Source organism: Chelonoidis abingdonii, chromosome 3, assembly GCF_003597395.2.
Source record: "Chelonoidis abingdonii isolate Lonesome George chromosome 3, CheloAbing_2.0, whole genome shotgun sequence".
In the NCBI taxonomy this organism is placed as follows: Eukaryota; Metazoa; Chordata; order Testudines; family Testudinidae; genus Chelonoidis; species Chelonoidis abingdonii.
Genome location: NC_133771.1, coordinates 157,758,349 through 157,783,005, shown reverse-complemented (window position 1 = coordinate 157,783,005; position 24,657 = coordinate 157,758,349). Strand labels below are relative to the sequence as shown.

The window sequence follows — 24,657 nt, the reverse complement described above, 5'->3', positions numbered from 1 at the left end:
AACCTGACTGGTCCTAAAGTCCTGTGCAGTGCAAGCTGATTAGGTGTTTGTTCTCTTCCTTCTGCGAAACTAGCCAATCTGCTGATAAAGTAGTACTGTGAGGAGCAGAAATGGTGAAGGAAAGAAACAAAAAATCCCCATTAGTAATTTCTAAAAACCCATAGGGAATTCTGAAGATACTGAGCAATTAATTAGTAGACCTCGGGTGTAAAAACAGCGGAAAAATAGTTTTGGCCTGTCACCTCCCAAATCATATCTGGTTTGTTGTCCTTTTTCAAAACCAATATGCAAAGCAGCAACCAGGCATGTATTTACTTGCATGTTTTAAATATCAGACTCAGAGGCAGGGACAGCTCTATATGAAGCTGGAGGCTCTATATGTGCTGGAGGCTCTATGAGGTAAGGAGAAATTTGCTCACATTTAAGTCCTAGTTGTGGACAGAGTAAAATTAAGAGCAATAAGTACAAGTAGCGTAACTTGGATCCTCCAAATATCTATGTGCAGAGCTGCACTGTTGCATAATTAGCATGAAAAACCGAGAAACTGACTGGGCAAATGGAAAAGGAGCAGCTTTTTAGTTTAACAGCTTACAGGTGTTAGGTACCATGAAGCCAAAGTTCTTTGTTTTTATTTTTTATCTTATTTTGATAAGAGTTAAATATTTGATAACTAAATTGCATACGACTTGTCTAAGGGCTCATTAAAGCTTCATGTTCTGCCTGTAAAGATATCTGTGGTTTGTTTAAAAGAATTGCCAGTGTAGGTAGCAGGAAGTTGCTGCTTGTCTTGTTGAAACTTGTCACATCATGTTGACTTGACCCCTATTTAGAGAATACATTCCCCTTCCTCTGAAGATTGAGGAAAATTGAACAGGTCACATGCACACTTCAGAATTGTACATTAAAATGATGACACACCCGTGACTGGATTATGTTTGATGCACTCTAAAGTAAAAGCCTGTTAGTGTCGCACTGTAGTACACAAAGCTATACATTGAATAAGACTGGGAAAAGAACAGTTGAAACTTAGGCTTTGTCTACACTTACAGTTTTGCAGCGCTGGCAGTTACAGCTGTGGTCGTACAGCTGTGTACAGCCAGCGCTGCAGTGTGTCCACACTTGCACCAGTTGCAGCGCTGTTGTGAGTGGTGCATTGTGGGCAGCTATCCCACAGAGCACCTTGTCCCATTTTGTCGCTGTGGGTTGTGGGAAGGGGACGGAAGGGTGCGGGCATTCCGCTTCCTGTCCAACGACCCGGGCTGCCAGGGAATCGGACCCACCCACGCCTAAGGAGCCGCACTTAGCACTTGTAAGTTTTTTTTTTTTTTTTTAAAACTTCCCCGTCCCCGAGCGGCGGTCGATCATGTCCGCTCCTTGAGTGAGCGCCGTGGCAGCCGCGGCATGGCCGCTCTCCACCAGCAGAGCTCCAAGCCGGCGCAGGCTTGCGCGCTGCCGCCCGGGGCCCAGCCATGAGACGTGGGGCGGCGGGGCTTGTCGAGCCGCGGCTCAGGAAGCGGAGTCGCGACTATGCCCGCGCGCTGAACCGGGGCGCCACCCCGCGAGAGAGGAGTCGGGAGCTGCCGCGCTCGAACGACGGGGCTCCAGCCCAAGCGGAGTGCGGAGCGTGCCGCCGCTCTGACCGGCCTCCAGCCGCGAGAGCGAGTCCGGCGGTAGCTTGCGCGCCTGAAGGCAGGCCACCGCGAGAGCGCAGTCGAAGACTGCCGGCTCGGGACGGGGCCCAACCAGCCCGCGAGAGGCGAGTCCGCGACTGCCGCCTCTTGAACCGAGGTCCATCGCTGAGAGGCGGAGTCGCGGAGCTTGCCGCGCTCTGACCGGGCTCCAGCCGCGAGAGCGGCAGTCGCGAGCTTGCCGCGCTCTGACCGGGCTACCAGCCGCGAGAGCGAGCGCGGGAGCTTGCCGCGCTTCGACCGGGGCTCCAGCCGCGAGGAGCGAGTCCAGCGGACTTGGCCGTGCGCTCTGACCGGGGCGCCAAGCGCGGAGAGCGATCACGGAGCGCCAGCCTCTGACCGGGCTGCCACCGCGCAGAGGCGGAGTCGGCGAGCTTGCCCCGGCGCTCCTGACCGGGCTCCAGCGCGAGAGCGGAGTTCCGCGGAGCTGCCGCGCTCTGACCGGCTCCAGCCGCAGAGAGCGGAGTCGCGGAGCTTGCGCGCTCCGTAGAGCGCGGCAAGCCGGCAGCTCCAGCCGGAGCAGGCAAGGGCCCGCTCTCTCTGCCGTCATGGAGCTCCGTCAGAGCGGCAGGCCCGCGACCCGCTGACTTCTGGGCCTGAATAGCCCCTGAGCCCTGGGGCAGTGAGGCAGGTATTTAACAAGTCCTGGCTCCAGCTGCCTCTGCCACCCCGGTCCTTCAAATAGCCGCTCGGAGAGCCGCCGCCTCCCCTCATTCCCTCAGCCGCGCCCGCGGACTATTAAGAGGTCCCGGAGTAAAAGTGGTTGGGGGTACTTAAAAGGCGGGGGTCCACTGCCCTGCTGCAGCCCCATACCGGCCCAAACCAGTCACCGGCCCCCCTGCCTCAGCCAGCGTCGTGCACCCGCGTGCCCGCAGCCACTCGCAATACACCTGTCCTGTCTCCAGCCAAACCCTCACATCAACCGCTGCAGCCCTGCCCAAAAGCCAGCCAGCCCCATCACACTGCTGCCCGCCCAGCTCCACACTCTGCAGCCCGTACCCCCTGCCTGTCCGTCAGAACCCGCTGGCACCCCACTGCCTGAACCAGAACCGGCCCACCCTCTTGTCTCCAACCACCCAACCCTTCCACCTGCAGCCAGACCCTACCGTCAGTCAGCGCCTTGACTCTGCCTGCAGCCAGCCCCAGGTCCACGCTGCTAGTTCCAGGGCATAACCCTGGCAGGGAGCAAGCTGGAACACACATGGCACACCCCCAGAGCGAGTGGTGGGGACCACACAGTGAACAGGCAGCACTTAAGACCAATCAACCAGCATAATACGACTGCAAGTAATATAATATTATTATCATATAGTTATGAAAGTAAAAATAATAAGGAACAGAAATGAGAGCTTTTTGTTTCTCAGCTTTTTTTAAGTCAGCCTCCGGATCTGTGCTGCTCTGAGCGAATCCTTCCTTAGGCAGCCGTCTCCTTATCTGGCAGCCCTGGTTCCTTTTCATGGTGCCTTATCCCTCCAGTCGCCTTGCAGACGTTTTTATTGTCTGGGAATACAGAACAATAACTGCTTTCACATCTGCTTTAAGTCTCCTGGTTGTTTTCTCTAAGCTTGCAGTCTTTCAGAAGCTCTGCACGATGGAGCAGTATTCAAGGTCAGCTTAAAAAAAACACAGAGAGAATAAACTGTAATACAGGAGCCTGCATTGTTTTGAAGAGTTTTTGTGCATCACCATTACACATTCTGAGCATAGAGCATACGAGAGGCCGCAGCTCTGGCAGGATCAGGGCGAGATTCCCCACAACGCGGCGCACAGTGGAAGGGGGGCTGCCAGCGTGGCTCAGGGGAAGAGGGTGGGAGTGGGGGTTGCTTCATCGTGGAAGCCACTGGGGTTCTGGACTGTGTGGAAACAAAGAGCAGCTAACAGGGAAAGCAAGTGGGCTATGCACATTAGGCATGCTTGCAGGCACGCATAGCCCCCCTGCTCCCAATACATTTGCGAACCTATAATAAAAGCTCTACCAGGAACAGTTCCTACTGCTGTTCTCATACCTAGTCCCAGCAGCTGCGACGCGAAGCGCTCTGCTGAAAATAGCTCCTGCTGCATGACTCCTGGAAGTCTCACAAACACCAGTCATAGCCCCGTCTCGGTCCTCTACAAATACCCCCTCCTCCCAGGCCTGAGCCCAGGGAAGGGGATCGTGTGAACAATGAACCAGTAGAAGCTGAAAAGGAAGCTGGGAATACAGTCCTAAAGACCTGGAGGCCAATAGAAAAGTGTAGATGTCACACCGATGCCAGGTCGCGCATCACCACGCTGGTCTCGCTACACCGGAAGCAGACCCAGGTGTACAGCCAGCGCTGCAAACAGGGAGTTGCAGCGCTGGCTGAGCTTTTAAGTGTAGACACCTGCTAAGTTGCAGCGCTGTAACCCCCTCGCCAGCGCTGCAACTTGCAAGTGTAGCCAAGCCCTTAGTTAACTTTGCTTTTGGCCTGTTGTGGGAATCTATTAAGATAAAAAAATCAGTTAAAACAATTGTTGAAATGATTGTTGCTAGCTGATATCATGTAATCACTGGTTTTGGTCCCATTGTATCATAAACTATTCAATGTGATGATCATATGCTGCTGCTAGATGGAATCCTGCTAATGTTCTCTTTGGGAAGAATAAAACTACTACAGGAATTCAAGGGTCTCTGCATATCCTAGAAGTCTGGAGTGCTGGAATTAGATGGCGGGGAGGAGACACCTCTCAAAGCATCTTCTCTAACTGAGGGTCTGTTTACAACACGCTCAGTTAATCAGGAATTGAATTTGTGCTGCCAACGGATGTCTCTTATTTAAAAACTGGAATTTATTTCCACTGGATTTATCACTCACCATCCTTCCCTCGTGCAGGTGCAATTGAATGCTGCTGCTGACTCATATCCTGGAGGCTTTGCCCCACACACCTCCTAACAGCTACAATCTACATAGATCATAAGTGACAGTTAAACTCTCACAAGTTTCTACGGCACCAGGGTGTTGCCTGTTAGTTTGAGACAATGTGGTTAACCTGTCTTATTTTTCTTTGCAAAAAAAGTCACAAACCATTCCCACAAAAGAAAACTAGGAAATCCAGGACTCTCCTAAAAATTTTATTTTTCCTCATCTGGCATGGCTGTTGTCCTGATGAACATCAAAATCATATTCCAGCCCCAGATAATGCTGAAAGAGAGGGGAAATGAAAGGTCAACCATCCTAAGTCCTGTTGATTTCCAGAGTCGCAGAGACACTTTATCAAGTGCCTGAGGCTTCCTGAAAGGCTCGCTTGCTTGGCTGTGCACACTGACCCTGGTCACGTGCCAGCATGTTTCAAGCAGCCGAGGACTGGGGGGCCAAGTGAACAATCATGATGATGCTATCATTATGTCTGAGATGGAAAACTGGGATGGGCAGTAACCAAAAGTGTGTGCTTTCCTGCTGATTTAGATCCATTTGGAAGGAGTCGTTGTCCTGTATTCCTGAGAATTCATACATTACACACATACCATGAACAACTTACCTCATACGAAATGACTGGAAGAAATATACAAAAGTAGGCGAGTCTTGAAAGGTTGCAGCTGTTTTGTACATGGCTACGTGTGCTTTGGTTTCTTCCTTTGCAGCTTTCTCAGCTGTCCCTGAAATCATGAGCTATAATCTCCCTCTTCGCCACCATTCTTGCATTTTTGCTACACAGACCTTCCATTATAACCTTTTAATCAAGAGGAAAAAGGCAGAAAACAGTTTGTCTAAGTTTACACTTGGATAAAGCCACTAATCAGATTATCACCTTCTCTTCCACCCCTAGCCCAAGAGTGTTTACAGATGAGAATATTTATTTTACCCTGCATACTGTATCAGGTCACAGTACATAAAAGTACTCTGGCTTTAAATCCTTTTTTGTAGTACTGCAGGTCACACAGCAAAGGCTAGATTGTGAGAGTTCATAAAATGAAACTTTAACTGCTAAAAACTAACACAATGATCTCTGTTTGCAACACACAAGTGGGGAATGCTATCCACCAGTACTGATACACTCAAGGTTTGTTGAAATCTTCAGACTTTAATTCCATCATATGCAATGTGCCTAAACTCATTGACACTTACTGTGAATCTCCCAAAAGAAGATAGTCTTAGTGAATAACTGAACCTGTGAATCAGTTTCTTCTTTAATATTGCAAAGGTCAACATTATTATATTCAAGCTGCTGAATGTATAAAGTCTGATTATTTTTGGTGCCAGACACTTATTATTTCTTTACTAGCATACAAAGAGCTTTGCATCCTTCTAATATTGTCTCTTGGTATCTGGGCTTACCCATGTTCATTAGTTGCGCAGGTTTAATCTTAGGTGTGTCTTTAAACCAATGTAGTTCAAATTGTGCAAAATCCTGTGTCGACACTCTATTAATTCTGTTTAATTTAGGTTAATAAACTGGTTTATATTGATTTTATTTTAATTCAATTCCATAAATATCGCCTAGAGTTAAACTGGTGCAACTCTGAATATAGACTAGGCTTCTGTCTCTAGGTGGCTGGATATGGAGATAATGCAACATGAATTGCTTTCACCTTTACACATTGGGATTAAGTCTCTTATTGTCTTGGGAATGTGCATATGCTCACCTACATTAATATAGGACTTTCTGGAGGGGTCTGAGCAAGCGCTTTCCAAGTAAGTTTATTTTATTTTCCCCCCCTCTTAATGTAGCTCCCTCCGCCATAGCCTGCTCCGTCATTACCATTGCACTCCACTTCAGGTTCTTTTTACATGAATGCTTTTACTACAGAGACTTTCCTGACAGCCAGGGACAAAAAAGAAGAGGGATGGAAGTTCTCTTTCAATAGGTACAGGTGGAGACGTCACTCTCCTTGGACTGAGCCATTGCTACCCTGTGGATGCATACCTATGAGCATATCTGGCTCTTCCTCCACCCTGGGGCTCTTTCCTCATTTGTTGACTTGATCTCTCTTTCCCCTCTTGAAATGGGATATAGTAAAATCAAAGACTTGACTGCGGTGCCGATTGCCTGAGGATTAGTTGTCTCCTGCTATTTCACTCTGTTGCTGCTGGATTCTGTTAAAACAAAAACTGCTGAAAGACGAATGGCAGTATAAAGTTTCATCTGATTATAAATGCAAACCCCTTGCCTCTGGACATTTTATTGTGATTGGCTAAATTGTTGGTATTGTATGTACTCGTGATTAGATAACTGATCCACAGTGTTTTCTATCTTTTTAAATTTTACGTTCAAGACTCTGGATGTAGGCATGAAAAATGAGATCTCCATTAAAATCTGAGGTACAGCAAGTAGTGAAAAGAAACATGAGCAGGTTATGAGAATTCAGAGCTTTTTGGTGACTTAGGCCAGTAAATATTAACTGAGTCTGCTGTAAAGGAGCCAAATACTAAGTGCATATTATGTAGAAGGTAGTTGATCAGGAAAAGGATTTGACGATTGCATACAAATCTTTAGATGCTTGCTTAGCATATGTTTCAGTGTTTGTGAGGTAAACAATCTATAGAATAGGATGCAATCCCAAGAAGCAATACTGTTACTGTACACATTATCAGTTAGTTTCCATTTACCTTATGCTTTGCATTTGTCTAGCATATTTTTACTGGAGGGTCTCTAAAGCACTTTGAAAACCTCTAACCTCTTGGAACATCCCTGTGGGCTGTCCTAATTTCACAAATGAGGAATATATAAGGTATTGAGAACTGAAGTAAAGTTTTGTCTATACTGTGCACCTTTTAGTGACACAGCTGTGCTGCTACAGCCGTGCCACTACAAGGCATGCAGCGGAGCTGCTGTTTGTAGGCAGGAGAGAGCTCTTCTGCCGACAAAAAAACTTCCACCCCGCAATGAGGAGCAGCAGCTTTGCTGGCAGGAAAGCGCTCCTGCCAACAAAGCATTGTTCACACCGGCACTTTTCTTAACACCCCAGAACAACAAAAGTTTTGCCGACGAAGTTCTGGTGTCAAAGCCCAATGTTTTAGGGTCATTCAGTGTTGGGGTCAGAGCAGGGGACAGAGCAAAGGGCTACTGATGGGGCACGTCACAACCACTGCTTTAACCAATAGAATGTGCTCTCAAATGCAGTATTCAGTACTGACCACTGTGGCTTATAGAGTAGATATGGTGATGCCAGGGTGAGAGTATAATGAAAGCTGACTGCGCTGATTCTAGGCTTACAGGATTCAGTTACTCCGACCTGCTCTGATTAAAGAGAATTATTTCATTAGGACAAGATCATTGTTCACACTGCGGAGTTTTAAAATGCCATGAAAGAAACTGGGAAACTTGGAGAACTGTTTTGCTCAATGAGTGCAACATAAAACAAATTGCAAGTTAAAGCCAAACTGAATCTAATGGGTAAATGTAGGAAAGGATATGCAGAGATTATCTATGCAACTGCCACTGCCTTGTGTGATCAGATCTGTCCAGTATGACTTTATATAATGACTTGAGTGGGTTTATGGGAAGAGAGGCAATGCAGCTAACCTAAAGGGGGATCCAGTTTTTAGGCCAAGTGGTTTCTTGTTGTCCTTTCCAGGGAGAAAATAAAGTGCCTGTTGGGCAGGGTGAACTATTCTGTCTTGTAGCATCCCTGTAGTTACCTACCATGTTCAGCTCTCCCACCTGGCTAATGCTCAGGAAATCTCCTTTTCTGTTGCTTATGTAACCTTGCCCAGCCATTCCTTTCCCAACATATACAAGTTTACTTTATTTTTTTTAAAAAAAAAAGAGGGGGGGGCGATGATTCCTAAAGGGTTAATGGGGACTGGTTCATACAACCCTCTCATATTCCTTAATTCTTACTGTAGTATTTCTTACTGGGTGTTCTACTTGCACTGACATTCAATCAGCCTTGTGCCCAAGGACAGAGCGATAACAGGCATTACCTGGCCAAAACCTGTTGCTGCTGTAACAAAGCAGATTTTTTTTTATGTACATCTCATTCTTCTGCCTTATCTGGGCAGATTAAAATTTTGAATGTACTGACTTATCTTCAGATAATGCTGTGCTAGTTACAGCATAACACTCCAATTAAAGAGCTTACCTGGATGGGAGATGAGCCAGAAAATCACTGCAGGTGTCTAAACAAGGAGACAGTATGTGACCAGTGTCAATTTTTTTTCTCCCTCGTGAGGAGAGATGTAATGTGGATTTTCTCCCTAATGTATGTGTGACCAGACTTTCCTAAAATAAAGTGTCCATTTGGTCCTGAATGGTATTCTGTGGTTGTAGAGGCCCTCTGTGTTGCAGAATTGACCACATTTGTTTAACAAAGTTGCATCTTATTCTTGTGGATATGACCATAACTATGTTACATGTTTGGTTTGGTTTGTTTAAAAAGGAGAAGGAGGGCGGGGGGAGCCATGGATCATGTACAGGTTTATTTGCACAGACAAAACGTAGAAGTCTACTTTCTTCTAAAGTTTAAAAACTGGGGCTAAAGCAGCATGCTTTTTGTATATCTGGCTACGGTATGGCTCACTCCTATTCACACAGGCAGGGTCCAACTGTTGTAATTTAGCATGGTCAGGTGGCTTTGATTAATAGCATAGACAAGCCCGGGGGGTACTGTGGCCAAGTTTGCTTGTCATTCTACAGTTGTATTCTTCATCCAAGTCCTCACTATTCTCTTGCTCTTTTCTCAGAGGGCTGGGTGCATGCTTTCTTTTGTCCCCTTTGCACTGACCCAAAGGTCTTGTCTACAGTACCATTTTTATTCAAATTTCCGACCACTACACTAACAGCAGGCCTGACAATAGTTGAAACAGACCCACTGGCTGCTTTTGAACCACCTTAAAGACCTGCTCTGAGCATAATCAGACAGCCTGAAAGTTGAAATACAGGTGGCTTGTCTTTAGTGACACATTCACATCCTTGCTAGCACTGGAGCTGTGCTGATATTGCAGTGGTGGGAAATTTGAAAGGAAAATGCTAGTGTAAGCACAGGCAAAGTATATGCGTGTATGGTTTGGTTGTTTGGAAAGGCTCAGCCTCCTTACACATTCTTGTTTTGCTGTCTAAGCTTTCTTTCTCCCTCCTTTCCATACTACCAGAAAAGAAAGATGTCAGGAGAGAGATCCATCTATCCATCCATAATATCTGTTTTTTTTCCTTACTCTTTATCTTCCTGCAAACTAATTTTTTTTAAATGCTCTTTTGTTCTTGTTTGCAGTCATAACCTTATTTTGATTGTCCAATCAAATACCAATAGTAATAGTTTTGGTCCCTACCAAGAAACTTTCACGTTGTGCTATTTAAGGGACATTACTTCTATACAAAGTGGGGGAGGGAAGGAGAAGGGCATGTTTTATCTTATGTTTCTACAGCTGAGTTGTAAAAGGTGAATGTGCCTTGTGGCCTCACATCCACACGCAAGCTTATTACAGCCAAAAAGTACTAAGACAAGAATGAAAGCGGAGATGGACAGGCAAGACTGCAGTTCACAGATAATTGCATGTCATTGTGGACAAGAGGGAGGTGTGGCTTTGGTGGAGGGGAAGTCTATGAATCTAAATTGTGAAGTGTTTACACAGCATTGAAAAGAGTTGGCCCTGTGTCTGTCTTAGGACATTAATTGAATCATTGTGAAGGTCACTAAGCCAGGTGTGGGCTTCACTTTCATTCTAGCTGCCTTCTTCCTCTTGAGCTGTCTACCCCACCACTTGCAGATAGTGCTCTTAACTGCTTTCATAGACTGGTAAACAGAGCTCCTTAGCTCAAGCTGAGGGTGCAAAAATGTGTTATGATATGATCGCCCAATGACCATGCAGACTGAAATTTCAACATGTAGGATTTAGTGTGTATTTTGAGATCAGTTGTCTTGTGAGGAATTAAACTAATTCAGTATATTTTGGAGCGTGGGATGTAACTGGAGAGTGAATGCTATTAGACCAACATCTAGTGCAGTTTATATACATCTTCTCCGGGTGATGGATGAAGTTCAGGCATCCATGCAGAGTTCCCCGTATCTGTCAGCTGCCTTGGACATCACTGATTTGTGACCTTTGAAGCTATCTGCAGTCCCTAGCAAGAGTTGAAGCCCATTTTGGAATGGCTCCATTCATCTCCCCCACCCACCCCCCAAAAAAAGGTGGGGGGGGGACAACAGAGGATTGTATAAGCAGTTCATCTGTTCCAAGAGTTTCCTCATTTTGGGATTTCACTGAGGTTTTGTCTACACAGAGAAAGCGCACTTGTTGAACTTAAACTCATACAAAGCCCTGTATGGATGTTCACTGATCTTGGTGCAAGAGTAGCTTATTTCAGTTTAACATAAACCTATTCTCAACTGACTTAAACTAAACAGAAAAGCCATTCTTGCGTCAAATTGTCCACGCACACAGTTTAACTACATCGGTTTAAACTGACACCTTAGTTTAGACTAGGGTTATCATATTTGAACATTCAAAAAAGAGGACACTCCATGGGGGGGTGTCGGCCCCGCCCACAGTCCACCCATGCTCTGCCCTGACTCTACCCCAGGTCCTTCCCACTCGGCCCTGCCACCACACCCCTCCTCACCCCCCTGGCCCACCACTGGCTTGCTGCGTCCCTCCTCAGTCACCCACCCATCACTCGCCTCCTCTCACCTGTCACCTACCTCCTCACTCCCCTGCCAGAAACCCCCATGCGCACCTCGAGAACCCCCNTCACCTCCATCATTTAACAAACCTCATCAAAATGCCTATGGCATCCCTGCATCATATCCAGCTCCTCTCAGTAATTGCCCACCTCCTCACCCTCCCTACCCACTGCTCACCTCCCGCCCACTGCTGACTCCCTCACTGCTCGCCTCTTCAACCTCCATTGGCCTTCTCATCCCTCCCCCCCGCTCACCTACACACCCCTCACCTACTCAACCCTCACTGCTCGCCTCTTCACCCCGCCCTACTCATCTACTCATCCTCCTGCCGCAGGCCCCTCTGGCTCCTAGGATCAGGGGCAGCCGAGGGGTCTCCACATGCTGCACCTGCCACAAGCGCGAGCTCCGTTGCTCCCATTGGCCGGGAAGAGCGCCAATGGGAGCTGCCGGAGCCGCGGGGCTTTCAGACACTGGCATCATGCAGAGAGCCCTCTACCGCACCCCTCTCCCCCCAACCTGATTCTAAGAGCCAGAGGGACCTGCTGGTGACAGAAGTGGGGAGTCCCGGTGATGCTTACCTGGGGCGGCTCCCAGGAAGCATCTGGCAGGTCCCTCTGGCTCCTGGGGTCGGGTCGTGGGCGAGCAGAGGGCTCTCTGCATGCTGCTGGCGCCTGCAAGCCCTGCTCCATGGCTCTGGCAGCTCTCATTGGTGCTTTTCCTGCCCCTGCAGCTCTGATTGAGTAGGAGGGAGCCGGTGCAGCACGCAGAGACCCCCTCCCCCTCTGTGCCTAGGGTCTGCCCACACTGTAGGCTCCTGCCGGCGGGCGGGTGCCGGGAGCTGCCCAAGGAAGCGCTGCCAGTCCTGGAATTTTGGACTTAGGGTTACCAGATGTCTGTGTTTTTTCCTGGATGTTTTTAGATATTTAAAAATTCCTCCCAGATGGCTATTTTAAGAACTAAAAAGCTGGACATGTCTAGGAAAATGTGGATGTATGGTAACCCTAGTTTATACCAATGCAACTTTCTCATGCAGGCCTTAGTTTTCTCATTTCCTTCCTGCTCAACATGCATATGAGGAGCGTATGGGCTGTCAGCTGGCATTCAGCTCTGCATTTCTATTTCGTATGATCTGCCTGGCTGCTGCAATTAGGGTGACCAGATGTCCCGATTTTTGGAGCTTTTTCTTACACAGGCTCCTATTACCCCCCACCTCCTGTCCTGATTTTTCACACTTGCTGTCTGGTCACCCTAGCTTGTAATTGAAAGACTTAGGCCATGTATACAGTGTATACAGCAGCTTAACTGTGGCACCATAGCGCAAATGCTTCCTACAATGGAAGAACAGGTTTCCTATCACTGTAGGAACTCCAGCCTCAGTAACTAGGTTAATGGAAGCATTCTTCCCTCATCTTTGCTGTGTCTAGAACAGGGGTAGGCGACCCATGGTACGAGTGCCGAAGGCGGCACACGAGCTGATTTTCAATGGCAGTCACACTGCTTGGGTCCTGGCCACCGATCCGAGGGGGCTCTGTATTTTAATTTAATTTTAAATGAAGCTTCTTAAACATTTTAAAAACCTTATTTACTTTACATACAACAATATTTTAGTTAGATATTATAGACTTATAGAAAGAGACCTTCTACAAACATTAAAATTTATTGCTGGCACGCGAAACTTTAAATTAGAGTGAATAAATGAAGACTCAGCACACCACTTCTGAAAGGTTGCTGACCTCCAGTCTAGAACACCTGCCCCTTCTAGGGGCACTTGTGGCTTCAACAAATCTGCCTACAGCAACACCCACCTTTGTGGTTTCTATAAACTGATAACAGTCCTCAGCAGGCCAGACATGTTTTCTACCTGCGTCTCTAGCTATATAACCTTTAGCCTACAACAAATATTGTACACAATCTTGCACGCTTGTCAAGCTTCCCCAATAGAGAGCTCTGTAGTTCCTTCATCCAGACTCCAAAGCTCCCTTCTTTTTATCTTTAAATGGGCTCCAATAGTGAAATGCATTTTAATTTTTTAAAAAATTGTGTTTCTCCACCACATCCTAATAAATGCACTTTGAGGACAATGTTGTTGCAGGAGGGGTAGTTGTATGTATTAGGGCCCAAAATTAAATAACCTGGGGTTTATTATATTTATTTAATTAGTGCTGTGTGTTTATTAATTGGGTTTGAGTCTCTGTGCTAAGTACAGTATCTGATCCACATTGGCAAGGAAAGAAGGGTAGGTGCATGGGTGAGAGAGAGAGAGAGAGAGACTTACCTTCATGGCATTGGCCAGTGTAAGGAGAGTCTTCTCCTCAAACACCCGTATATAATGTACTGAGCTATCCCTCCCCCATGTTGTCTCTGACCCTAGAAGAGATCACTTCTCTGTGCTTAGATTAGACTAGCCTACATTAAAAGTGCATTAAGAGTGCAACCTCAGAAGTCCTAAATTGCATTTTGAATAGTTAGTCCTCACTCTTCAAATCAGTTATGGATTTCTATTAAGGGCTTGTCTTCACTAGACTTCTGAATTAATTAATTGAGTTAATTGCCAATTAAGGGTAAAGAACAAACATTTATAGTCGGGATCAAATGGTGTGGGGAAGGTGCATGCCAGCTTTTACAAATGTGTTAACTACCTCAAATTAATTGTAATCAAAAGTCTAGTGAAGACGTATCCTAAGGCCATATCTACACTACCACTTTCGTTGGTATAATTTGTTGCTCAGGGGTGTTGAAAAACACATCCCTGAGTGACATAAGTTACACCAATAGAAGTGCTGTGGAAGTGGACAGCACTATGTTGACAGGAGAACTCTCTCCCATCGGCGTAGAGCAGCTACACAAGTGAGCTTACAGCAGCGCAGCTACACTGGTACAGCTGTGCTGTTGTAAGCTCACTAGTGTAGACAGGGCATAAGGGTGAACTGGGTAAGCAATTTCTAGTGAGGAAGGTTCAAGTATATATCAGAACTGTGGTCCTATGCATTATTTATTTAATTAATTCATTTAAAATCTTGTAAACTTCTATACAAATCATCTGTTGCCACTGGGCTTTGGTGTTGCCAGTGCAGCCTCCCTGCGTTTCAGTTTGAGAAATGCTGGGCTAGGCTAAAATACCTCCAAAGATTGTCCCTACAAATGTGAGGATTCTCCATGAGTCTTCAGTGCCCTGTAGGCCTGAGCTGATTTGCTAGGCTTTTGATTTGCTAGCTCTGCAAAGCAAAAATATTGACCTTTCCCACCACAAAATATTATAAACAAACATTTAGCATTCAGATCAGATCAGTTAATACAAAGACATGTTATGAGAAAAAAAGCTGAATGAGAAGCAGGGCTGATTCAAGAAAATAGAGACTAGATAGCATGAAATAACTTGGAAAAGTTGAGCAAAGGAAAACAAACCAAAAGGAGCCCAGTTTTGTGCTGGCTCATCAGCCTTTGCCAGGGACAGCAGGCGAAATAGCACTTGCCTATGCTTTATTTAACTTGGCCAAAGGATTCCATTAGGCCCTGTTCATGTCCAAGCTACTCTAAGCCTTGTAACAATGTTTGAAAGTTTTACAATTTGTTGGACTGTTTTGCAGAATATGTTCCCACTAAACCATCTTCAGTAGCTGTGCTAGACACCAACTGAATACTACTTCACCAACATAATGTGGGAGTTAGCTCATGAGCTGCGTGGGAAACCATGTAACTCTAGCCACAGCTTATTCCCAAGTAAACCTGTTTAAACACTGCTGCGGTTTTGCAAAACTCTGCTTATGTGGAGAGAAGTTTAAATAGGCAAGAAAATTTTCATTAGTGGATTGGGGACAGTTCCTCAGATTTCCCAGATTGAGGTGTCACTGGAGGAGATTTTGGAAAAAATTGATACAGTGATAAAGCATCAGAACCAAATGGTATTCACCAAGAGTTCTGAAGGAACTCAAATATGAAAGTGCAGAACTACTAACTATGGTATGTAGCCTGTCGTTTTATAACAGCTTTTGTACCAGATGACGGAGGATAGCTAATGTGATGCCAATTATTAAAACAGGCTCCAGAGGTGATCTCAGCAATTACAGGCTGGTACGCCTTACTTCAGTAACAGGCAAATTGGTTGAAACTATAGTAAAGAACAGACTTATCAGACACATAGATGAAGATGATTTGTTGGGGAAGAGTCAACATGGTTTTTGTAAAGGGAAATCATGCCTCTCCAATCTATTAGAATTTTTTGAGGGGTCAACAAGCAAGTGGACAAGGATAATCCAGTGGATACAGTATACTTAGATGTTCAGAAACCGTTTGACAAGGTCCCTCACCAAAGGCTCTTAAGTAAAGTGAGCTGTCATGGGATAAGAGGGAAGATCCTCTCATGGATCAGTAACTGGCTAAAAGACAAGAAACAAAGGGTCAGAATAAAGGGTCCGTTCTCAAAATGGAGAGAGATAAATAGTGGTGTCCCCCAGGGGTCTGTACTGGGACTAGCACTGTTCAACATATTCATAAATGATTAGGAAAAAGGAGTAAACAATGGAGTGGCAAAATTTGCAGATGATACAAAACTACTCAAGATAGTTGAGTCCCAGGCAGACTGCGAAGAGCTACAAAAGGATCTGTCAAAACTGGGTGACTGGACAACAAAATGGCAAATGAAATTCAACGTTGATAAATGCAAAGTAATGCACATTGGAAAACATCATCCCAACTATACATATAAAATGATAGAGTCTAAATTAGCTGTTACCACTCAAGGAAGATCTTGGAATCACTGTGGATAGTTCTCTGAAAACATCCACTCAATGTGCAGTGGCTGTCAAAAAAGCGAACAGAATGTTGGGAATTAGGAAAGGGATAAATGATGATATAGAAAATATCATATTCCCTCTATGTAAATCCATGGTATGCTGACCCCTTGAATACTGTGTGCAGTTCTGGTTGCCCCATCTCAAAAAAAGATATATTGGAATTGGAGAAGGTACAGAAAAGGGCAACAGAAAAATTATTAGCTTCCATCTGAGGAAAGATTAATAAGACTAAGACTCTTCAGCTTGGAAAAGAGATGATTAAGGGGGGGATAGGATAGAGGTCTATAAAATCATGACTGGTGTAGAGAAAGTGAATAAAGAAGCGTTATTTACTTCTCATTACGGAAGAACTAGCAGTCACCCACTGAAATTAATAAGCAGCAGGTTTAAACGAAAGGAAACATTTCTCCACACAGTCAACCAGTGAAACTCTTTGCCAGGGGATTTTGTGAAGGCCAATATTATAACAGGGTTCAAAAGGGAGCTAGATAGATTCATGGAAGATAGGTCCATCAATGGCTATTAGCCAGGATGTGCTATGATGCAAAACCATGCTCTGAAGTGTTCCTAGCCTCTGTTTTCTAGAAGCTAGGAATGGGTGACAGGGGATGGATCACTTGATGTTTGCCTGTTCTGTTCATTCCCTCTGAAACACCTGGCATTGGCCACTATCAGAAGACAGGATACTGGGCTAGACTGACCCACTATGGCCATTCATGTGGTTGGTTGTTTCCTTCTTTCCCCCTCCCCCCAGTCTTAGCAAGGATGGGTGAGTAAACTTTGCACCTGGTGTTCAGTAAAATTTCATTACCATTTTTCAAGGTTGAACTAAGGGGAAGTCTTGACTGGTATAACTTTCTACGTCAAGCTTCGTGTTGGGCATTATGTCCAGATTTTTATCTATAAATTGTTTCCTTGTAGGTGGTGTCAGATGCTGCTGGGCAAGGGGTTGCTATCACTGGGAACAACACCTTCAACAACTGGAATTGGCCTAATGCTGTCATCTTTGCTGCTACAGTAATCACAACAATCGGTGGGTATTTAGCATGTAAAGTCTCCTGGCCTTGAAGTCCAATGGGCTGGTACCCTCTCTTGTCCAACTGGCTGTCCATTGAAGGAAGATAAAAGCTTATAGGAAGTGTATACAAATCAATAAAAACCTTAGAAAATGTATCTTTAAGGCACATTTGGTGAGGCGATCACAGTTTTTCATTTTGTGCCCACAGAACTCAAATCCTTGAAATACATAATAGAATATTTCCCTTACTGAGTAGTTACAATCCTATCTGCTGACAAGGTGAGATTAATGTGGTGGTAGTTCAAACCAAGGCTTACACTTGCAAGTCTGTGTGATATAAATTTAGCACAGAGTGTTGCCTTTAACTTAAAGGAATATTCTTTGGGGCTTGGCACATCCACACATGCATGAGATTTTGTGAAACTCGCCTATCCTGTACAATCCCACACACTCCCAAACAAGCTGTTGATAAATACATTGTCATTAGTGAAAGAGACAGATCAGAAGGCCTTCCTGTTTGTCTCCTGTATTTCTTGGAGAAAGCTGGGCAGAAATGATGCACTCTCCTTAATCTCACTGATGATTTGTTCATGTGGAATCCTATTGCACTGTAAGGCTTATTCCTCATCTCAGAAATGCAGACAGACTGTGCTGCAGGACTTGCAAAATCAGCTGCTACCCATTTGCAAAAATCTGCCTTTGCTTTTGCAGAAGGTTTTTGCTAATATGTCCAGAGAACCCTGCAAGATGCAGGAAAACATCAGGGGCACTGTTTGTTGCTTTTGTCCTGACAAGGAACACACACAGTGTTTTGCAAATACAAATTGACCAGGGGAGGTGGAAACCTTACTGCGAAACCAAATACAGCATCATGTTCTGCTTGTTACTATTATTAAAAACCTTTTGGGGGAAAAAAACCTGACTTCATTGTTTTTTAACTTCCAGTAAAAAGTTCAAGAAAGCAAAAACTGGTTTAAACAGGAGAATTCTGCCTGGCAGAGGGTTAGAAATCAGACTAGTTGCCCTTCCTGGATCCGTGCTCAGAATATCTGCTCACCTCAGTTGCTATCAGAGGGCCAAAGCCCTCACCAAGGCAACTTGCTCTATCCCAACCTTTCCTCCACTTCTTCACTACCAGGCTTCCTTTATCTGCAGAAATACCAGGGCAAGATGTAGATGTTCATAAAGGATCTCATAAAAGAGATGTCTTACCTGGGGCTTCTCGTACAGCAGATGTCAGGGAACAATTCCCTATGTATATGCTGAACTGCCTTGAATTGTCATCTGTGTAAATGGTCTTTTATCTCTTTCAGGCTATGGAAATGTTGCTCCTAAAACACCCCCTGGACGCGTCTTCTGCATATTTTATGGGCTTTTTGGAGTTCCTCTCTGCTTGACATGGATCAGTGCTTTGGGGAAGTTCTTTGGTGGGCGTGCCAAGAGGCTGGGCCAGTTCCTAACAAAGCGAGGAGTAAGCCTGGTATGGATTTCTGCTTGTTTTTCCTCCTGCAGGGAGTGGTTGGTGTGTGACTTGAACTTCTAGTTCTTCAGCTGTCTGCTAATCTAGGTAGTGTACTTGGCTATTAAGGACTGTATTCTGCAATGGGATTACATGGATTGAACTGAGAAAAGGACTCAGCCCTGTTTGTAAGAGGCAGGATCCGTGACCACTAGAGTTTGTACAGCACCTAGCACAATGGGGCCCTGATTGGGCCCTCTGGGTTATATGACAATACAAACATTTGACGATATCGTAGTCACTATGGAGGCATTTACAAAACATTGTTGCAAAAATGTGTATAATCGGTATACATAACTGAGGCCTTGGCTACACTGGCGCTTTACAGCGCTGCAACTTTCTCGCTCAGGGGTGTGAAAAAACACACCCCTGAGTGCAGCAAGGTACAGCACTGCAAAGCGCCAGTGTAAACAGTGCCCCAGTGCTGGGAGCATGGCTCCCAGTGCTGCAAGCTAATCCCCATGGGGAGGTGGAGTGCCTGCAGCACTGGGAGAGCTCTCTCCCAGCGCTGGTGCCGCGACCATACTCGCACTTCAAAGCGCTGCCGCAGGATCGCTCCCATGGCAGCGCTTTGGAGTTTCGAGGGTAGCCAAGCCCTGAGTGTTTAATGCAGTAAAACCAAGCAGGTACAGGAAACTATTGATGGTGAAATACATGTATGTGCACAAGCAGGTAAGTAGGTTTTGTGCAGGCATTGGGGGAGAATGGGAAGGAAAGTGCTAAAATTCTCTCCACATGTGCCATGAATTGCAGTGTGTATGGTGATCACTCTTATGGCTACTCCAGCCACAACATCCCATCTCTCCAGCGCAGAGTTTAAGCGCTGTGGGGGCCACGTTCTGCCTCTCTGTATCAGGATGAGTTTTGCCTATAGAGAATTAATAGACTGATAAGGATTACAGGGCTGTTGTTCTCTCAAAGGTGTTAATGGTGTCACCTACACCTTAGTGCAGCTTGAGTGGGTTGTGTAGTTCTCAAAACCCTTTGATATAAATGAAGCTTAGAAATTCAGAATACTGCAGGTTTAGTTCATGTAACATGCCCTGGCTCTCTTTTTCTCTTGAACCCTCCAGTGCTATCTCCTGTCAGTCCCATAGTGCTGCTTCACTGATCACTTGCTCCTCTTCTGTCAACTGTGCCTCTACCTCCACTGGCCTTTTACAACCCCCTTCCTTACTACCAGAGCACTCCTTATCTTTTGCTCCAGCAGCCACTGTGCAGGGTTGGTGATATGCTCATGGACTTTAGTATTTGGGCTAACATTGATGGACACACAGTAAAATGCACTGGGGTGGAAGAAAACTTGACTTGTGTTTTCTGAATATTTTTTTTTCTTTATCCTTCACAGCGAAAGGCACAAATTACATGCACAGCTATTTTCATTGTCTGGGGAGTCTTAGTCCATCTGGTCATTCCTCCCTTTATCTTTATGGTGACTGAAGGCTGGGACTACATTGAAGGTCTCTATTTCTCATTCATCACAATCACCACTATAGGATTTGGAGACTTCGTTGCTGGTCAGTTTACTCCCTATTTTATTATTTGTATATTGCCTGAGGTGTGTCTGTCTTCAGTGTAAATATCAGTGCTCTGGTGTATGTGTTCAACTTCCTGAGGTCTGGGTGCATCTGGAGGCTTTTGCGTTACTGAAGCTTTTATTAAAGATCAGCAGTACTCCAAGAGACTCTGGAGCTGGCCCTGCAACTTCTCAAAATGGCACTTCCTAGACCCTGAGCTCAGTGCTCCACAGAGGTTGTGGGAAACAGATAGGCGTGGGGAGGTAAAGAGAGTTGTCTCAGCATTATGGAGTGGCAGATGTTGCTCCATTCCTGCCCTTGCTTCCACTGGTCCTAGCAACCACAGGATTTTGCTAGTATCTCATCATGTGGGAGTGACTCAGAAGGCTTGTGACCTAACCCCATCAGTGAAAAAGTATTGGGTAAGGCCAAAGTGCTGGGAAACCATGGAGCCCCTAACTTTTCAAGAAAGTCAATTGAATTCTTTATACCTGTCTCAATAATCCTAATTTGAGTTAAGTATTCTCTCTCTCTCAAACACACACACATTTAGAGCAATCAAACATCACTGGGATAAGCACAAGCATTGTCCCTGTTTCTCAGATGGGAAGAATGAGGCACAGAGGTGTTGAGGCCTAATCTTTTTAAGGAGTTACCTTTAATCTTGGGTGCCCAACTTCAGCCACCTAGGCTCTGCTTTGGTAAGCACTCATAACTTAACTGAAGTCAGTGGGAGCTGTGGGCGACCAGCACCTCTGAGTATTGAGCCCAAGATATCTAGAGTACAATGTCCTAGATTAGAGAGCACTCCTGAAAATTTGGGCATAGCTTGTCCAAAACCATGCAGGAGAGTTTGAAACAGAATCCGGAATCTTACTTACTGACCTTTGCTTTGATAACTAGATTGTCCTTTCTCTCTAACCCATTTAAAAAAAATGGGTTTTTTAACGAAAGATCATTCAGATGCAGTAGCTCATTCTAGGAGAGTTTAAATGCAAACCTCCACATGTTTTCTATTTCAGCTTTCCTCTTGGAAGGCAGGTATGAAAATGGTGGTCTGCAAACTCTTGAAGATTCTTCATTGGACTTCAAGTTATATCCAGACTAAAACTTCCTTAAACTTTGTATATACTTTTTGTTATATAACCTTTCTTGTTTTGAATTTATTATAGGTGTAAACCCGGACGTGAACTACCATGTCCTTTACAGATATTTTGTGGAGTTATGGATCTACCTGGGCCTAGCTTGGCTTTCACTCTTTGTCAATTGGAAGGTCAGTATGTTTGTGGAAGTCCACAAAGCAATCAAGAAACGGAGGAAAAAAAGGAAAGAGTCCTTTGAAAATCACTCTCCCTCTAAAAAAGCCCATCAGATGGGCAGCTCCAAGGATGTGAACATCTTCAGCTTCCTTTCCAAGAAGGAAGAGACATACAATGATCTCATCAAGCAGATTGGGAAGAAGGCTCTGAAGACAAGCAATGACAAAATGATTAAAGCAGAAAATGCCAAACCAAATATCCAGAATGCCAACAAGGATGCCCTGGTGACATACACAAAGAGCAAATCATTCGATTATGACAGTGTTTCCCTAGGACTCAAAAACGGTCACATCATGAGGCACCTAAATGACAAACGCATTGGAGACAGCCCCCTGGAGGGCACCGTGTTTATAAACCAGCTGGACCGGATCAGCGAGGAAGAAGGGGAAGTTTGGGACTCCAGGGATTACCGACCCTTAATCTTTGAGAGTGCCAATATAAATTTTGTAAATGAGGAAGAAGACGATGAGGAAGACCTTTCAGATGATGAGGAAACTTCAAAGTCCTCCATGGATGACAATCTTGCAGAGGAACCTGAGACTCCCAAAAAACTGGTGAATTTCCCATCCTCTGATGAATCTACCTTTACCAGTAATGAGTCGGAGATTTCTGTGCCTTATGAACAACTGATGAATGTATACAACACAGTAAACAATGTAACAGCTACAACATGAAGCAGCACACATTTTGGCAATGGTTTTTTGAAGGTGGTTAATACTGTCTATTCAAAATTTATGCAGGAGGAAGGCAGATTTATTGCTAGCACCTCCTGTCTCTAACACCCAAACCAAAAATCTCCTATGTCTTAATATCATCAACAGTTGTTTGCTTTTTGGAGTCCAATCAACTTTGCTTGTCTACGTTAGAACAGTTGCAAGATGACAATTTAAAGCTTGAGGCATCCTGCTGCTTCTTGGGACTCTAGTTCTTGAAGAAAGTGGGAGGAAATGACTAACGCTGTTACACTGGACCTATTTTTTTTTTTAATTTTGCTTTTCATGGGAGAATTCATTTGGGTGTAAAACTGTACAGTTGCAGACAAACTGGTTTAGGCACATAGAACATGTTAGATTACTGCACTAGCCTCTCACCTCTGGAAAGCTGGATTCAAGTCCTGCCTAGTTCACAAGTGAAAACAAGTGTGAGGTCTTATCCTAGCGATACAACACCAACTTGCTACCACTAGATGTGGGATAACTGGTAGTCTCTCTCCAAGAGAAGCTTGGGATTGGAATAGCAGGATGTACTTAAGATCAGAGTTGAGGTGCATTGGCAGAGGTGAGTAAAAAAGCTTCAGAGCTACCATGGTGTTTGTCTTGGTTATGCCAGTGCTATTAGTAAATGGTGAGCAGTGAATTTATGAACAAAAATATTAAATTAAAAAAGCACCAAAGGAACTGACTTAAAGAGAGCCTGCTTAGCAAACAAGAACCTACCTGGGGTGAAATCATCCTTAGGGACATGAAAAGCACTTGTGGCTAAAGTTCACTGTGTCCAGCAGCCAAGACCTGTGCAAGAAGAAGGTGGGGGGGAAAGCCACCGTGATCAAAATAAAGAGGAGCACAAAGGATATGACAGACTTTTTACATGGAAAGTGTCCTTCCACTGTCCATATTTTAGAGAAAATACTTGAATACACTTTGTCTGTACAGATGAAGTTTTAGTTAAACTGTCCTTTTGAGTAAAATCACCTTTTGGGTATCAAATCCTATCTGAATGTTGCAATGCCTGTCAAAGGGACCTGAAGAGCTGTTACAGAAACCCGTACGGTATGATCACTATCTCTGGTTCAGAAACTCTTGCTGTACCTCCCCAACTTGATACTTCAGATTAGACTTGAAGTTGAGATGGTTTTAAAAACAGTCACATTTTGAAAGTTTTTTTTAAAGCATGACCCACTTGGGTATTCAGTGGTTATTCTACCCCACTTCCAAGAAGGTTGTGTAATCGTAGACATGGGTAAAATTTTCAGAAGTGCCACTGAACTTAGGGATTGTCTACTCAGAGGATTAGTGCGCAAGAGATAAGAATGTGAATCGACAGTGCGCTAGTTTGCTGCATGCTAACTGGCCATGTGGACCCTGCTACCATGCACTAAAATCTCGTTAGTGTGCTTTGACATATTCCCATATGAAAGCATACTGTGTAACTTTTAGTGTTGTGGCAGGGTCCATTTGGCCAGTTAGTGTGTACCAAGCGAGTGCACTGTAGATTTTATACCCTGGCTTGCTTCATGCTAACTGTCTGTGTAGACAAGCCCTTAGGAGTCTGAGTCACTTGGGCTCCTAAGTTACTTGGGCATATCTTAAAATTTTATTTCTTGCCTCTAATTAGAGCTTTTGATTGGTGTTGGGGCACATGGGCTGTTTTTTAAAAATGTTAACTCAGATGTTTTGAGTAAAAAGAAAACAGTAATATATTTTTCTTCCCTTTTTTAAAAAAAAGATATCCATGTATACACCATGTAAAACTCTTTCAAATGAGCTCTTAATTACATGTTGGCAAGAGGTGCTGCTACTCTGAAGAGTGGGGACACTGTGGAGGAGGGTGTGCTGAGGGAGGGGAAAGGACAGTGTCCCAGTATCCAAAGTGTTTTTAGAACATAGAATTGTCAAGACCTTTGGACTTAAAATGGCAAGCTTTTGTTTTTGTTTTACAGTATCTAAATCATTCCAAGATGCCCTAGAAATGTTGAAAGTTCAGAGAACAGTTAAAACTGAAATATATGGATTTGGGAAGGAGAGGGGTAAATATTGCTGCCTCTAGAACTCGATGAGAAGGATTGTGTGGAATTTTATAATACTAATCTTGAATGACTAAATGTACTAATAACTGTAAATATTGCCGCTGCTTGAATCATGGGTGTCTCCTTACACATTAGGAGGAGAAACTGTGGGAACCCAGCACTCCAGTTAGATATCATATTGACAAGAAGTTCTGAAGCCACCTACTGTAAAACAAGGAATATCTGTTTTGATTGCTGTATGGAAACTTGCATTATGTTCATGAAGGTGTGTAACCTAATTGTAACAAAGGGCAAGATCCTGCGCTGTTAAAAATGTTGGCAAAATGTGGAATTAACTTTATTGGTTGTAGCGGTTATTCCACCTTTACAATATTATAGCTGAAGAGAGACTCTAACTCAAAGTGTAATTTCATACTTTTATTGCTTTTGGAGTCTTGGTGACTAGGTGACCAGATTTGCAACAGGCTGGAATGAATG

The 24,657-nt window shown here is 44.7% G+C and overlaps 1 protein-coding gene across 1 annotated transcript in view; it reads left to right on the top strand.

The window, feature by feature from the left end:
- The window catches only part of KCNK5 (potassium two pore domain channel subfamily K member 5), a 60,036-nt gene extending 37,232 nt beyond the window's left edge, over positions 1-22,804 (top strand). Inside the window, exons 2-5 of the mRNA XM_032790182.2 lie at positions 16,983-17,094; positions 18,393-18,559; positions 19,947-20,115; positions 21,288-22,804. Coding sequence (XP_032646073.1) covers positions 16,983-17,094; positions 18,393-18,559; positions 19,947-20,115; positions 21,288-22,108 — 1,269 coding nt within the window. The 3' untranslated portion in view covers positions 22,109-22,804. The remainder of the gene's footprint in view (positions 1-16,982; positions 17,095-18,392; positions 18,560-19,946; positions 20,116-21,287) is intronic.
- Positions 22,805-24,657: the final 1,853 nt, after the last annotated feature.